The following is a 15,962-nucleotide window of genomic DNA, read 5'->3' as shown; positions in this document are numbered from 1 at the left end:
TCATTGCCTTCTTTTCTAACAAAGACAAAGGACAGCAGACTACACAATGGCTTTCAACACCAGGAAAAGTATGCTGTCACAGAGCTACAGCATGTGGCACAAAAGCATGAGCTGAGCCAGCTGGTGCTAACGGAGGTGACACAAGGGAACTCTTCCAAAATCCACCTTTCTATGACAGGAGTCAGGACTTAAGGCCCAATTTCAAGGTGTGGGGCAACCCCAGCTTCTCAAGTCAGTGGGAAGGGTGGACGCTCAGCAACTGGCAGGAGTTCAGCATCAGTAGGGGTAGAGTCTTGTAAGACCACAACAAACTTTATTGTATTGTATTTTATTTCTGCCTGCCTTCAGGTTTCAAGCCTTGTGGGCAAGGCACTGCCAATTTCCACCACAGATCACATCCATACGTTGTACCTACAGGCCCAAAGTATTGTATTTTATTTAGTTTTCCCATTGCACAGACTTCGGGATACTGTTTGCAGGTGTGAATTAATGGGTTGCAATCATTAAACTCAACGATTGCTACAAACTGCCAGGTGTGGACAGAAGCTTACCGACCTGCGCTAACACTACCACCAGCCTTAGTCTGAGGTCCTGACCCACACCTGCACTGACCTTGCCTTGTGCAGGGCTGGATTACAGCCCGTTAACACCTCCTAAAATACCAGTATGGGGATCTAAGTGATTATGTATCAAGCGTATAACCCCTAATTAACCAAAATGAAGTCAGCAGTGGTTACTGACACACACAGCGCCAAAATGGCGGAGCACAGGTAGCCTCAGAGGGGCTTGAGTCTGTGTGTGAGGGCTTGGAGGAACAGCACCACATGGGGCAGCCGGGTAGGGCCACCACCACCAGGCAGGGGGGCGCGGAGCCTTCCCCAGGCACCACAGGGTGAGCCTGAGCCCGCCCGGCCGAGAGGGGGAGACACAACCGGGGGCAGGCTGCGGCCGGGCCGGGCAGGGGGCATGGGGCCGGGGCCGTGCTGCGGAGCGCCGGGGCGTTGCGGCGGCCCCTGGCGGCGGCGGCTGGGTGCGGGCGGCTGGCGGCGCTGCGGTTGTCACATGTCGGAAAGTCCCAAGCGCTGACGGTGGAAATCCCCGCTGGGTTTTTTTTTTTTTCTTCTTGGTGTGTGTTGTGTTGTGCTTTTTTTTTTTTTTTTTTTTTTTTTTTTTTCTCTCGCCCGGTCGCTGAAACAGAAAGGGGAAAAAAAAAAAACACCGAGAGGCTGGGCTCAGCCCTTCATTCCGCGGCAGAGCCAGCGGCGGCGGCGGCAGCTGCAGCTCCAGCGGGGAGGGGGCGGCGGAGGCGGCGGCGGAGCGGCCAGGGCACCCCGGGCACCCCGGGCACCCCGGTCCCGCTGCCGGCACGGCCCCGCGGGCTCTGCGGGCGTGGATGGCTGCGGGGCTCGGCTGCCTTCCCCCGCCGCGGCCCGGCTGCTGAGCAGCACGCAGGGGCAGCACCTCCCGCAGCAGCCCGGCGGCACCCAGGTGAGCGCTGCCCCGCCGGGGCCGGGGGGGGGGAGGCGGCTGCGGCTTCGCCCCGGCTCTCCGGGGGCTGCTGCCGGCAGCTCGGGTGCCGGGCGAGGAAATTGTGCCCTCTGTTGATTGGCACGGCACGGGCATTTCGGGCAGGGGTAGGGGACAAAATAGGCTGACCCCAGGCAGCGCTAGGGGGATAAACAGGGAAGTCAGAGCAGCCCGCAGCGTTTTGTGTTCCTGCGGGCTCGGGAGCTGCCTGTGGGAGGTCAGAGCGGCACCGCTGGGGCTGCACGGGCTGCGCTCTGTACGGCCGGGTTATGGGGTGCTGGTCGCTTTTGTTTCAGCACCGCTTTCTCAAATCGGGGTCTCTCGGCTCTTGCCTGGGTTGCTGTGTGTGGCTGTGGATGGCCCAGGCAGTATTTTCCGTGCGCGGGGGGGGGAAGCGGAGCTGCAGCGCAGGGCACCGAGCCACAGTGTTCCGGTGAACGCTGCTGTAAGCGCCGTACTTTTTGTTGCTTAAAGCTGGAAATAACCATTCAGGGGCCATCTCAGTTGTGCTTAATCATCTGCGAAGTCTTTATTTGGCTTTAAAAAAAAAAATCAACCTATTGACTTAATGACTCTACTTACGTAACGAAGGGATTCGATGTCCTGCTCGCCTCTGAGCACGGCAGAGCGGTGTTTATGAAGAAAATTAATATGTGGCTGCTTATATATTTCTTAAATCATCCGTACGTGTAACTGAAGGATTATGTGAGTGGTATGTATAAAACCTGGGGTGTGGGAGGGATGAGAAAACATGTTGTTTCTATTTTCAGCTCGTATATTCTTAGGGAAAACGTTTATAATGTACCGTTTTTATTAGGGAAAGGAAAGCGTCCCCACGTGTTGTGGGCTGACAGCTCTGAGCACTGTTCCTGGTGCGCTGCCACCAGCAGAGGAAATATTACGGCGTGAATGACACTGCCCTGCTTGGGCAGAGCGGGCTGTGCTGCCGTCGCCGTGTCTCGTCTATCACCTGCCTCTATTTCGGGTTTGACAGGGTGTCCACCGGCGGCGGCGGCCAGCTGGCTCTTGGCCAGGCTGCAGGAGGCAGGCGGCTCTTGGCAGCAGGAGCTGGAGGTCCCTCACCCTGAGAGCTCATCCCAGCCTCTGGAAGGGCAGCTGGAGCTGGAGCTGGATGCTGTCGCTTATTAGAAACTTTGCTTTGTTTGTAGACAGAGAAGTAATCCACCTGGACAGCGTGGAGAGTCTCTCCCTGTAAAAATAACTGTTCATAGCGGTAGCTGCTGTAGGGCACGGGAGCCTGGGGAGATGTGTGAATGTGGTCCCCGTGTTTGGCTGTAGCTAGCCGCAACGTTAGGGTGCTCTGAATAAGTATTTCGGGCTGTAGATAGTTTGAGGTTATGGGGTTTTTTTTTTGGTTCTTCCTGCTGTAACCCATGAGGCCGGAGATACTGAAGAAAGGGATGCAGGGCAGTAAACATTACTTGTCCCACTGTGGAAAAATGCTGGGGTTTTTGAGCCAAGTGGAAATGCTTTTTCAGCTCTGTTGACTTACCGGTGAGTAATACTGGCACTGCTCTTTGCACCCCCACACGCTGCACTAGCACCTCTGTGCAGCAGCTGCACTGCTCACAAAACATAAGGAGCCTCAAGAAGAGTAACATAAGTCTGTCCTTGAGTACTTGCCCTGCTCCTAATACCTTATTTACCATCTTCAGCCTCTGTAAGTATGGGACGGATACTAGCACGTGTGTAATTAATTATTCAGGTTCTTTGTACTATCCCAGGCATCACTTCTCAGAATGCACGGGCTGCAGAAAGCTGAAATGGTCATTACCTGCTGTTTTTGGCATGTCATCAAAACAAGAGCTTGGAACATGCTGAAAGTTCAGCGGGTTCATATGGCATTACTGTGCAGTTATCAATTAGTCAAGTTTCCAAGATAATTTTCCCTTCCCTTGATCTTGCCTTTTTTTATCCTTGCTTTCATTTAAATGCCTTTTTTTTGAACAGTGATGTAATTTCCTTCATTATCAATAAATTCTCCTCGATATTTCAGTAAATGATCACAGTAAATGAGTGAAATAAGCTGTTCAGTGGCTATATCTGAGTAATGTGGACAGAATGATGGGTGTGAACTTTGAAAATGATCAGCTCTGTAAGCTTCAGTGGACTGCATCCATTCTGTGTACTTTTTGGGCAAAGCAGCAACCAGAATCCCGCGCCTGGAAGTTCATTCTCAGTCTCTGCAGAAGTGATAGCACTGCAGTGCAAGGATGCTAACACATCAATAAGAAAATCCTTTTCTTTTTTGTTTCAGATTTCGTGTGGGAACATGGCTGGCCAACATGTCCTTCCTCAGGCTTTGTATCAGAGCAATATGCTGAAAGCTGTGAAGATCAGAGAGAGAACACCTGAAGATCTGGTCAAACCCCCCAATGGAATAATTCACCATTTCAGGACTATGCACAGATACACCATAGAAATGTTCAGAATGTGCCAGTTTTGCCCTCAGTTTCGGGAAATGCTTCAGAAGGCGCTGACTGACCAGGCCACCCAGACTTCACTGGAGCGCCAGAGGAAGCTGAACTGGTGCATGGAAGTCAGGAAACTTGTGCCTTTGAAGACTAATGGTAAGTTGTGAGCAGGTCTTTGCGCTCGTGTTGAAATGCCAGTTGTGACTGGAAGGCAAGGTCTGGTGATGACCCAGCTGTAATATCGGTGCCCGTGGGAGCATGCTGACCTTGCTGGTGGTGGGCTTGGCTGCCCGGTGGGCTCTGCGAGCTCTTGCCTTCCCTCAGGGCGAGGAAGTGTGCAATGCCCTTTAATTTAAGGGTCACTGCTGGTGACCCTTAAACTTCACGTTAGCATTACTTTATGTGTATTGTGTCAGGCGCTGTAAATGAAGTAGCACTAGTGCAGTGATTTCTTAGCGGGGTGCAAGAGCCCGTGTTGTCAAGCAGGAAAACTTTGCACATGACGGTGAGAACTGCTGGGCATTTCATGTTCGGTGCAGGAAAGATTTGGTAATGGCTATGACTTATGGTCATGCAACTCCAAGCTTGGACTCAGGATTCCCTACAGCATAGCAATGCCTCAAATGGGAAGGTAGACTGGGACGCTGAGGACACCAAGATGATGGGAAATAGATATTCCTTGCTCAAGGAGCAGATGACACTGGGTGTGGTGGACCTTCAGCCTAGTTCAAGTCAGTACATTATGCTCTTAGGAAGCTTATTTTCCTCTCTGTTTATATATACATTGTCCTTGTGTTCCTAGACCACAGTCTTTTCTTTCCTGTTTGCACACAATTGTATTTTACAAAACCCATGAAAACAACCACCATGCAGATGCAACTGCTGTGAGCTTAAAGAGCCTGATCCAAATGTACACTTCTGCCACTGTAATTGAAACACTGACCTTTTGGTGGGCTTTTGTGGGCAGCTTCTGCTCTTGCTTGAAATTCCCGTAGTTGTAATTAGTCTGTCCGTGAAGACTGGGTAACCTTGGACTTCCAGAGGACGAGAGTTGCAGGCAGTGCTTTGCAGGTACCAGGAGGGTGACATCACTCCGAGTGTTGTGTTTTCAAAACTTCGCTGCAAGAGATGCACTCTAACAGACCTAGTATGAAAATGGACAGTGTAATTTATGTGTAATTTGTGTAATTTATGCCCGCGGCATAGGCTTTGGGGTCCTGCATATGATGTTAATAATTCTGCAGGGGTCAAAGCTTCCCTTACTGCTGCAAACACAATGTTCAGTGAACAGGTGCCTTGTGTTGTGACTCTAGACCAGTGTTATAACTGGGAACAATTTATGGACCTGGGTCCTATCTGTGAGTAGGTGCACCAGTATACAGGATGCTGAAATATTAGGGATGGCAGAGCAAAAGGGGTTAGTTTGTGTTCCCCCACTCCCCATGCAGCCAGTGCATTGCACTTGGCTTCCATCTGGTGCTGTAAGGTCATCAAGTGCTTGCTCAGGAGGAGTGGCTTTGGGAACCTGTGGTTTATGCAAAGTTGCTGCAGCTCCGCAGGAGGGAGAAGGCAGACTGGGCTGAAGGAGAGGATGGCTGAGAGAAGCCTGGAGAAGCCCCGTACAAGCCCAGAAAATTATGTTATTCAAACGAGTGGAAAAACTATGGTGTTTTTTTTTTCCTCCCACGTGGCATGAAGAAAATTTTAAAAGCATTTGACTGCTTAACCCACAGATGTGGGAGGAATATTAGTTCCTTCAGAGATGGGCTTTCTTCAGAAAAATCCACATCTTCTAATGAAGGCTTTAGTTGCTCATATTGTTCAAATTAAAGAGATCCTTCTGGGATCTTTTAATGTGTATTTTACCTAATATGTACATGAGTTGGTGGTGTCATTTCTCTTCTCACAAGAAGAATCACTGCACGCTTACTTGCAGGCATGTGAATGGTGGATAGAAAGCAGGCGGTAGGAGGTATAAAAATTGAAACTTTCAAAAAAAATTAATTTAAAATCCCATCATCTATTGGCTGTAGCGATTTCACTTGTATAATGAATAGGCATTCATTCCAGCTCGCCCAACCACACCCCCCGGGAAAGTCCGAGGGAGGCTTCGCTGTGCAGCCGTGCGCGCAGCAGAACAAAAAGTACAAGTGTTGCTCAACTGCTAGTCAAACGGCGCCGGGGAATTCCAAGTGCTGCGTAAGGAATTTTGGGCGCTGCTTCTCAATAAAGAACTGAAAGTCAGCTCTGAGAGAAGAAGAAAAAAAAAAATCTTATCTTTGCTCTAGATTTTGCAAAGGGAAAATTTTAACGGGATTAATATGTCATCTCTCTTGTTCAGAAGGAAACCCAGTCAGGTTTTCAATATTAAATGCTCTTCCCTGATGTTTTTTGAGCTCGAGTACACAGTCTGCAGACACAGTCTGCTTTGCAAGACTCCATTCAGAAACCAGAAGTCAGTGGTAGGAACCTGATATGCAGAGAGACCATAACAATTTATAAAATGTTAAGCATGTTTCAAATGATACTTATTGAGGATCTGCTGTCTGCTGTAGGTTTTTTCTCTGCAATTTCATGGCAAAAATAGCAAAGTGTTCACAATTTACTTGAACTCATAATGCATGTAGCCTAATACATGGTTTTAAGTCTGGGCGGTGGGGTCTTTCCTTTTTTTTTTCTTTTTTTATCTTCTCTCCCCATCCCAAGAAAAATCTAGCAGGTTTATCATGGTTAATGTCCTCTCTTCCAAGGAAATTAATATTAAATTTCAGTGAATCTGAAAATTAAGAAACCATATTAATGTGAATACAGTTTACCACTGTATTAAACGCCAGGCCTAGTTTTGAACCTGAGGACAGGACAGTAATGGTTCTTGCTATTTCCCTTTCATAAAGGCTTTTGAAGAGGGTGGATAGAGGTAGAATTTGAAAGGGAGCCATAGGCATACTTTGTCACACCTTTCAATTAAGTTTATTACCTATTCAGATTCTCAGTTTCTTCCCTGTGAAACTGCAGAACTCTGCTTTTCTTCCTACATATAAAGAGGATTCCTTCAATGGAAGGAGTAGTCAAAATGAGAAGCAAATCATTATGCTTTTCATTTAGCTAATTTTAATTTTGTGCTTTAGAAAAGCAAATCTCTACATGAAATTTACAACAGCACAGCATACAGACAGCTACCAGCTCTGAGAGGAAGGCAAGAGGTGTTCCTACAATAGCTTCACATAAATGAAATAGGTACAGAAAGGGAAGAATAGGTCATTATAATTCATTATAATTCCTCCATGCACAGACAAGTGCCAAGCTTTCCTATGCAGTGCTCGTCAGGGGAGGTGTTACTATAGGATATTATTTTTGTTTTTCATTTTCTCAACCCTGTGCCATCAGGTGTGCATTTGTTTAAACACTGGTAAGGGAGACTTACACATTCTTTTGAACTTTTATGATGACTTGGTTGTGTTCAAAAGCTGTTGCAACTGCTTGACATCTGCAGGCAACCCCAGAATTCAGTTCAGGAGATCAGTCCAAGTTAGTAAGATAAATAAGGAGCAGATAAGTAAGATAGATAAGGGGCAGGTTTCCCACTGCTGCTGAGTACAGTTCACCAGCCAGTGCAGGGACAAGAAGCAGAGAAGGGACAACTTGTTTTCTTCCCCTGGGCAGAGCACTCAGAGCTGCCATCTTCCTGTGAAAAGCCCTCTGGCAGAGGCTTAGTGAAAAGTGCACATGGAATATGTGGATGTGCTGCGTAATTAATTCCACATCCTTCTTGTTGGTGGGGTTTTATTTAAGCAGCCATGTAAAATCAACGTACTCTTTTCTTTTTCTTTCAGGTGATGGAAATTGCCTCATGCATGCTGCATCTCAGTACATGTGGGGTATTGAAGATATTGACCTCGTCTTAAGAAAAACGTTGTTTAGCGCCCTCCGGGAGATTGATACGCGGAACTTCAAGCTGCGCTGGCAGCGGGAGGCTATTAAGTCCCAGGAGTTTGTAGAGACAGGACTCCGCTATGACACCCGGGTAAGGCGGCCTGAGGGAACTGTGCAGTTTGCTGAATGCTTCTCAGGGTTGCCTTGCTGATTTTCTTTGAGTCTTTGGCTCCACGGATCCCGCTGTTTGTGGAGAGAGGAAATGCTGTTCCTTTGGAGGAAATGGGAAAACGTGCATATTTTGAGTGCTGCAGTTGAGTCCTTTAACTTCGTGTCTTTAAACCGTTGCTGACGGATGTTTCTTTCCTCAGAACTGGGAGGAGGAGTGGGAATACCTCATTGAAATGACCTCTCCAGAAACATCTGGGGCTCGAAACAGGCTTCCGTATAACGCACTGGAAGAAATCCACATCTTCATCCTTGCTAACATCCTTAGAAGACCAATCATTGTCCTCGCAGGTGAGTTGCCCAGCAAGTCATCTCACATGAAGGGTCGCCTCAGTCTGTGCTGTGTTAGTGATCTGATTTTGCTAATTGTTGCTTTTAGGTAGGTGTATTTCAGAACTGGGAGTTTCAGCAATTGTTATAAAACACCCAGAATGTTTTTCTGTTACCTATAGCACATACATACTTGTGCTTAACAGATTTTTTTCTTCTTCCTTGTGCAGATAAAGTGGTGAGAAGCTTAGAGTCAGGCTCCAGTTTTGCTCCTCTGAACGTTGGCGGTGTTTACCTGCCACTCCTTTGGCCAGCAGAAGAATGCTACAGATATCCAATTGTGCTTGGCTACGACAATATGCATTTTACACCTCTAGTGACCCTGAAGGACAGTGGCCCAGGTATTTTTCAAGTACTTCGTCTACTATTTGCATAGCCTCTTCAGTACTTTTATGCTGACGCAGCATTTAAAATATAATTTGGCTAATATTTGCATTTTAAAAGTTAATGTAAAAGATTTCTTCGGAATATGTTCTTAAAATGTAAGCAGAAACAGCTGTGTCTGTAAACATGAATAGAAACTAAAAACTGTATTCAAAATGCCAGCTGAAAGTGGAGCACAGCTCACCTGCTTCCAGGCTGTCATCCAAGGGTGGCCTCTGCTTCGCTGTGTGCCTCTGTCTCGCTGTGTGCTGGCCTCCTTTCCATGTCCCACCGTAAAAGTAGCTTCAAACAACACGGTCTCACAGCAGTGTGCAGCTGCCTAGCAGGGGCAGTGAGATACATGCTTTGCCATTTTTAATGTATCTCATCTAAATGGATAACAGTGCTCTAGGTTCAGGCATCACCTTATAAAAAGGAGTAATAAACTAAGCTCTATGATACTGCACCCAGGGAGAAGGCAATTGCAATGGGGACATTAAAAATTGCAGTAGGATGGGACTAAATTTTGGGGACTGATGTACCTGAATCCTCTCTTAATCACACTGTTTAGAAACCAGTTTGTCTTGTGCCAGCCAGTCTCTTGTCTGTCCAAAATTCAGCAGCAGTGCTGACACCTCCATTGTGTTGTATCTTGTGGTTACTCCTGGCAGGTAAAATACCTGTGCTAACCCCTTGTGTTTCCACACAGAGATCCGGGCTGTCCCTCTGGTCACCAGCGAACGAGGCAGATTTGAGGATTTGAGCGTGCACTTTCTGACGGATGCGGAGGAGAGGGAAAAAGAGCAGCTGCTAAAGGACTACTTGATAGTCATAGAAATTCCAGTGCAAGGCTGGGATCATGGTACAACTCACCTAATTAACGCTGCAAAGTGAGTGTCATTCCTGTTTACTGTTATGTTGGTTAAGGTGGTGGTAGAAGCCACGCCATTCTGTGTGTGTGTGCCTCTTCACAGGATACTTCACGTTTGCCCTCTGCAGTATAAAATATTGGTGTTACCATTCACATGGTTTTAAGTGGTATGGGCTTGAACCAGTCTCAAAGCCAAAGGCAAAAATGTATTTGGATTTAGCAGCATGAGCCTAATACGTTAGAAGAGTAAAGCCAACAGACTAGTTCCAGTGACATTTACGTTATTCGGGGAGTGGCTGAGAAGTAGTTACAACCAGGAACAAGTTCTGCAGAACTCCTGCACTTCATGCAAGGGCAAATTGCATAAAGTGCAGTGGTGTAATTTTGTCTGCACTTGGCAGGGTGTTCAACATACAAATGCCTTGAAAGGTTGCATTCTCGCAGCGTCGCAGCAGGCAGGAAGCTGTGGCCAGTGGAGCAGCTGGCACCTGCCCTTGTCCCCCTGGCAGTTAGCAGTCAGCAACATGTGGAGCAGCTGATTGCACTCACCAGCTTTTCTAATCTGGAGGGCAATGCCTGCCTATCCCTCCATGACTCCCTGTATCCCCTGTCACTTCTCCCATTACAGCCCATGGTGACATCTTTGTGCTGTCAAGTGCCACTGCTACAATGGGTTCTCGCGTATTACCAGCAGTGCTAGCTCCTCATCCTCTGAGCTATTGCATGATAAGCTGTGATGTGGGGTTTTCCCTGTGGTCAGGGTCACGTAGGGATTCTGTGATGGCTTCCAGCATTGCTTCAACTGAGTTGAAGCCACCTAGTTTGTTTAAAGAATTTGACTGGTAGTTGCAGAGCCCATAGAGCAAAAAAAGGAGCAGATTTCAGAATGACTCAGTATTTCACGATACAATTCCACGGGAGGAAAGGTTTGTTCTGAGCATGGGCTGTGAAGGGGGTGGTCAAACACTACTCACAGCTCAGCTAGGCATTGGTCTTCAGAGGAATTTAGAATTTGAAGGGTTTTTCTTTTTATTTGAGAGATTATGTAGCCTTCCTGCATACATCTTTCATAGACAGTAAACCTTTACCTTGAAAATCCTTCCAAGAATACTTCTGCATTTAGCACTGTGAGACCATTTCTTTAGATGTGAAAGTCTCCATTTGACATCACTGAACACCTGCTTTTAAAATTATTTCCATTTACAGCAACAGTTAACATCCTGGATCTTCTAGCTGAGTAATATGGATGTGTATTAAATCTACATTTCCTCCCCACGTGGCTTGTATTTGTCTCCACCCCCAGCCATCTGCCCTTTTCAACCGGTGATTTTTTTTTTGTCTGTCAGGTTGGATGAAGGCAACCTACCCAAAGAAATAAACCTTGTGGAGGATTACTTTCAACTGGTGCAGCATGAGTACAAGAAATGGCAAGAGAATGCTGAGCCTGCTAGAAGAGAGACCTGCCCCAGGGCCAGACAGGATCTGTCTTTTTCCCAGCTCTCCCTCTTACAGGTGAAATGTGAAACTCCGAACTGCCCTTTCTATATGTCTGTGAACACTCAGCCCTACTGCCATGAGTGCTTTGAGCGGAGGTCACAGGGAACCAAAGGCAGAAAGCAGACCCCTAAAGCAGCACCTGAGAAACTAAAAGTAGCTGGATCAGGCTCCTCCCGCGGTGAGGTCTGTGAACCTGGGGGGTGGATGTCTGAAGAGTCCGCAGGGCCTCGCTCCGCGCCTCCAACTGCTCCGAGCCTCTTCCTCTACAGTGAAACCACTGCCATGAAATGCAGGACCCCAGACTGTCCCTTCACCTTGAACGTGCAACACAACGGACTTTGCGAACGCTGCTACAATTCCAGACAGCGTGCTCCTTGTAACAATGTGGATGACCAGAGACAGGTAGACTATGCCACGTGTAAAGGCTGCCTGCAGAAGGCCAACAGGACCTTTAATGGCATGTGCAGCACTTGTTTCAAAAGGACTACAGAGCGCTCCTCGAATGGTGGCCCTGGTTTTCTGTCCATGTGCCACCAGAGATCTACATCTGACCCATCCCAGATGTCACCCAGCCTCCTTCAGCATCCTTGCCATCAGGCTCCCAACAACTGTGAAGAGCCACCACTGGCACCGCTGCCTCCTACCCCACACGGTCCGGAGGAGAAGAGGGGAAGTAAACTCTGCAGGAAACCTGGCTGCAAGTTCTTTGGAACTGCTCAGAATGAGGGCTTCTGCACGCTGTGTTTCTTTGAGTACAGGGAAAACCATGGTAAGTGAGCTCTGTCAGATGCGGTGCAGATTGTGAAACTAAAGCTCAACACACACTGTGCCCTAAAAAAGCAGGGGTTGGCAGAAACAGTGTGGAGCACAACTAGCAGCGTGTTTTTTGTGTTTTTTGCCATTATTATCCAAGAAAGAGGCATGCAGTAACATGGGGGACTTCTGTGAAATCTGTTGTAGAGCTTCCCATAGTCTTTTGTGGAAGCAAAACGTAGTCAGTGAAGAGTCGCATTTAATGCCTTTCAACTGCAGTAATGTTTTGCTATGAATTTTCTCCAGTTAAACATCATAATAACTAGAGAAGTTGTAGGAATTGGTGGGGGAAATGGTATTGTAGTGATGCTACTGAAAAGCAGCTGTGTTTGTAAGGCAAAGCTTTAAGGCAAGCTTAAAAAGCTTGGTGTGAATTTCAAGATAAAACAGGTATAACACTCTGGAGTAACTACTGAAGTCACTTCAATAAACAAAGCAGGCAAAATTTGTGCAAATATGCAAAAAATGTGCAAAAAAATGTGCAAATACAACATGTGTGCAAGCTAATACAGAGTAAGTATTCTGTAGTGACATAGGAGTATATTATTATAATGTACCTTGAAGTCTTTCTTGGTAGTATCAAGTATATTTGTGCACATGTCAAGCCCATAAAAAAAAAAAAAAAAGTAACTGTCTATAAATCATGTCTTGAAATCTTCAATTTCCACGTTTCTGGTTGATTACACAGTCAAAGTGTCCTTGGGTACAGAGGGCAGAAGACATGTGTAAGAGAAATAATGCTCACCTCTTTCATTGCTGACAAACAAGCCAATACTGCCCTTTTCACATCTTTTTAAATTATGAGCTTGTGTAAATTTTGAAAAGCTTGCAAAAGCTTCTTTGCAGTGTTGGTCACAAGGAAAAATGTTTTCCTTACGACTGTGGAATATATGATTGCCTCGTGAGATTAATAAGTGTAGGGTATGTTAACCCATTTAGCTCTGTTCCGTTACCCAATGTGATTGTAACAGGGGAGGGTGAAAGGGAAGGAAGAGTTGGGAATATCACAGGCAATACTCTGAAAGCAGTGGTGAAATTCCCCTTGATTTCAGGGGAATCCAATTTCTGTGCCGAGGGCAAGTTTTTATCAAATCAGCTGTTGGAGCAGTTCCTGGAAAGTGCAAGGACTGAGGGGTCTGTGGGTTGTCCAAAATCCATGCTTGAGGCTAGTAGATTTTTTTTTTCTTTGTAAAATGAAGAGCTTTTCTTAGTCACTTTGGGTCACCCGATCTGTTGGGCTTATTCAAACTCCCCCTGTCCTTACTTTGCATTACAGACAGTTCTTTGCTACGCCATCAGAGGAGATCTCAGAGGAATTCCTCAGCAGCTGGTCAGCAAGGGAGCTCTGCTGCAGCCTTCCACAAAAACATGTCCTGCCAGCAGCGCAACTGTGGCACCCTGGGTAGCACCATGCTGGAAGGCTACTGCCAGAACTGTTTCATTAAAGCCCAGAGCCAGCGATTTCAGGAAGCCAGAAGAACAGAGGAACAGCTCGTGAGACAGCCCGAAGTAAGTATGAAGTTTGAAAATCTTGGTTAGCGTGATTTTTCTCTTGTGAGAACAACTCAAAGCATGTTACGGGATGCAGCAACATTAGATTTTTCTAAGTGTCATGGGAAGACAAGTGCAAGGTATCTCATGATTTTCACTCCCTACAACTGAGCAGCACCATTGAGATTGTTCTCAGTTTAGGGTGAGCATGGCTGTGTTCAGCTTTGCCTGACTGGAATTTCACCACCAATTTCACTGGAAGCAATTGGACCAACAGTTGTTTTGCTGGCTGGAGAGAGATTTTTGTCCTTACCTTTAGATCTATGCAATCATGTCAAGTAACATAGTCAGTTTCATGTTGCTTTTTTTCGTTGAGCATGTAAGTTTGTTTCAGGCTTTTTCATTTGATTTGTTTTGGCTCTAGAATTGAGTTTTACCAAAGACAAAAAAACAGTTTTTCCAAGAAATGACAGTGTTTATGATGATCTTTGGTAAAGCCCAACTCAGCTCGTGGTATCACGCCCTTCAGAAGATGTGTGTGTCTTCCTAGGAGCTGAAAAGACCACTAGCTTCAATGGGAATTTTCTGCTCTGCAGAGCAGTGTCCCACAGCCCTTGCACTGTTCACACCGGTCTGCTGTCTGTGTTCGCTAGCAGGGTTACATATACAACACATTAGCACAGCTGAAAGTAAGTGGAAATGCCACGCGTGTCGCCAGCATGATAACTGACAGTGTTTTTCATGTGTTTCTAGAGAACAGGACAGCGCAGAGATCTGCAGCGAGCAGCAATGACTAGCCAGAAGAGACAGTGTGCAGTGGCTTCGTGTCGGAACAACCTGGCCTGCAGGAGTGAGGATCTGTGCCAGGAGTGCCAGCGCCGCAGCCAGATCACGCAGCTGGGGAGTCCCAGGGAGCCAGCTGCAGACGAGACCCCGAAGCAGCGCTGCCGAGCCCCTGCTTGTGACCACTATGGCAATACCAAGTGCAATGGTTACTGCAACGAGTGCTACCAGTTCAAACAGATCTATGGCTAGCAGGAAGGAAGAGTTGGTGAAGAAGAACGAGGTGCCAGCTACTTCCCTAACTGAAATGGTGCTATATCCAAAACACTTACCAGTCCCGGGAGTGGGAGGTTGTGGGGGGGGAATATAAGCTGTCTGCTCTTGTTCCTGTTTATTCCTATTCTTGGGAATAAGTATTTAATTCCTCTAAACACTGCATACAAGGACTGCTGAGAAGGGCTGGTTGCTTTCTGCACAGAGCTGTCTTTCACGAATAAGCTCCTATCGTGCTGTATTTAATTCTCGGACTTCCCAATGGGAAGTTTGAAGCATTTGAATCCAAAGAGCTTCCTGCTTCTGCCTCTTTCACAATACCTCCCCTGCTCCCAGACAAGGAGCCACAGCTACTGTTGGAGGTGTGGGAACTCTGCGTTGATGTATATTGGTCAGAGGCAAGTCTCCTGAGCGAGGTCTTCCAGGACAGGCTGATGCATCTTGCAGTTGAAACAGAGGGTCTCTGAAGAAACTTGCTTTGGTTTCCTTGTTTGTGTTCTTGCAGAGCTCAACAAGGTTAGAGCTCCTGCAGGCGCTTAGGGCAGTAACAGTGAGTGGTTCTGGGTTTGCAGAGCCCTTGGCAAACTAAGCTGCACTGTTGAACAAGACCAGTAGTGGTCTGCTCCTTCAATACACTTAACCACTATTTAGATCCTTTCCCAAAGCTGAAGATAGCTGGAAAGATAACATGATGACAGAAGCACCTTTTATAACTATGTATGTGATGAGAAAACCGAACCCTGCAATTCCGCTCTCATTGCCTTCAACATATTGAAAAACCCCTGAAGCCTTCCCTACATCTTAGGCTTCAGTTCTGAAGCCAAAGTAACTTTCTTCTCTTCCATGATAATTGTCAGAAATACATATGCTGCTGTTCATACCCCTCACTCCCAATCTCTCACTTCTGTAATCCTTAATGTGATTCTGTTATCATGCTTACAGCTTGGAGCTTGGCAATAAGGTACTTCAGGAGCAAGATCTCACTCCTGGAGTTCATGCATTCACTTCTCATTCTGCAGTGCCTTAGCAAACTCGTCTATACTGTTGTGCCTGATACCTGCTTCTCTCCTCTCCTTTAATACTTGTTAAGTTTTCAGCATCTGTTTTGCTGCTACTGTGTTGGAGGTGATAACCTCTTCTAATTTGCTTCTCAAGTTTAGAATCTTTTCTAGTTATTAAAAAAAACAGGTTTCTAAAAAAGAAAGTTAAAATAACTCTTATTTCTGTTAAATTTTATATATTTTGTGAACATTAATGTGAACATAAGTTTTATTAAAATATTTATATTATTTCAAACAATGCAACTTGAAATTTGCACATCTAGGATTTTTTTTACATATATTTACTCCTGTGTTGAACTTTGCAAACTTAAATCTATGATTGAAAAACATTCTCTGATATAAAGAAATAAATTATTGAAGGATTGAGTTCAGTATGTTGTATTGATGACAAGGACCACAGTCGAGCATGGACCACCC

The 15,962-nt window shown here is 46.3% G+C and overlaps 1 protein-coding gene across 6 annotated transcripts; it reads left to right on the top strand.

The window, feature by feature from the left end:
* The first annotated feature begins 641 nt into the window (after positions 1–641).
* Positions 642–15,911, top strand: TNFAIP3 (TNF alpha induced protein 3). 6 transcript variants are annotated; one of them, XM_021271094.4, is made up of 9 exons: positions 642–770; positions 3,806–4,118; positions 7,796–7,986; positions 8,207–8,354; positions 8,564–8,734; positions 9,466–9,646; positions 10,974–11,893; positions 13,214–13,446; positions 14,182–15,911. In XM_021271094.4, the coding sequence occupies exons 2-9, from the start codon at positions 3,821–3,823 to the stop codon at positions 14,461–14,463; spliced, it is 2,424 nt and encodes an 807-aa protein (XP_021126769.1). In that variant the 5' UTR covers positions 642–770; positions 3,806–3,820; the 3' UTR covers positions 14,464–15,911. The 6 variants fall into 6 exon arrangements, with proteins under 6 accessions (XP_021126769.1, XP_021126770.1, XP_012953197.1 ...); XM_021271095.3 differs by having other exon boundaries at positions 707–837; XM_013097743.5 differs by having other exon boundaries at positions 753–892.
* Positions 15,912–15,962: the final 51 nt, after the last annotated feature.

This window comes from Anas platyrhynchos, chromosome 3 (assembly GCF_047663525.1).
Source record: "Anas platyrhynchos isolate ZD024472 breed Pekin duck chromosome 3, IASCAAS_PekinDuck_T2T, whole genome shotgun sequence".
NCBI classification, from domain to species: domain Eukaryota; kingdom Metazoa; phylum Chordata; class Aves; order Anseriformes; family Anatidae; genus Anas; species Anas platyrhynchos.
This window is presented reverse-complemented; position numbering and strand designations above follow the sequence as displayed.

What these genes read in the sequence shown, in the direction of transcription:
- TNFAIP3 (XM_021271094.4), top strand. Translation starts at nt 3,821, where the DNA reads ATGGCTGGCCAACATGTCCTTCCTCAGGCTTTGTATCAGAGCAATATG. An exon ending in GACTCCGCTATGACACCCGG is followed by an intron (nt 7,987 to 8,206) that starts GTAAGGCGGCCT and finishes TTCTTTCCTCAG; the next exon opens with AACTGGGAGGAGGAGTGGGA. An exon ending in CACCTAATTAACGCTGCAAA is followed by an intron (nt 9,647 to 10,973) that starts GTGAGTGTCATT and finishes TTTGTCTGTCAG; the next exon opens with GTTGGATGAAGGCAACCTAC.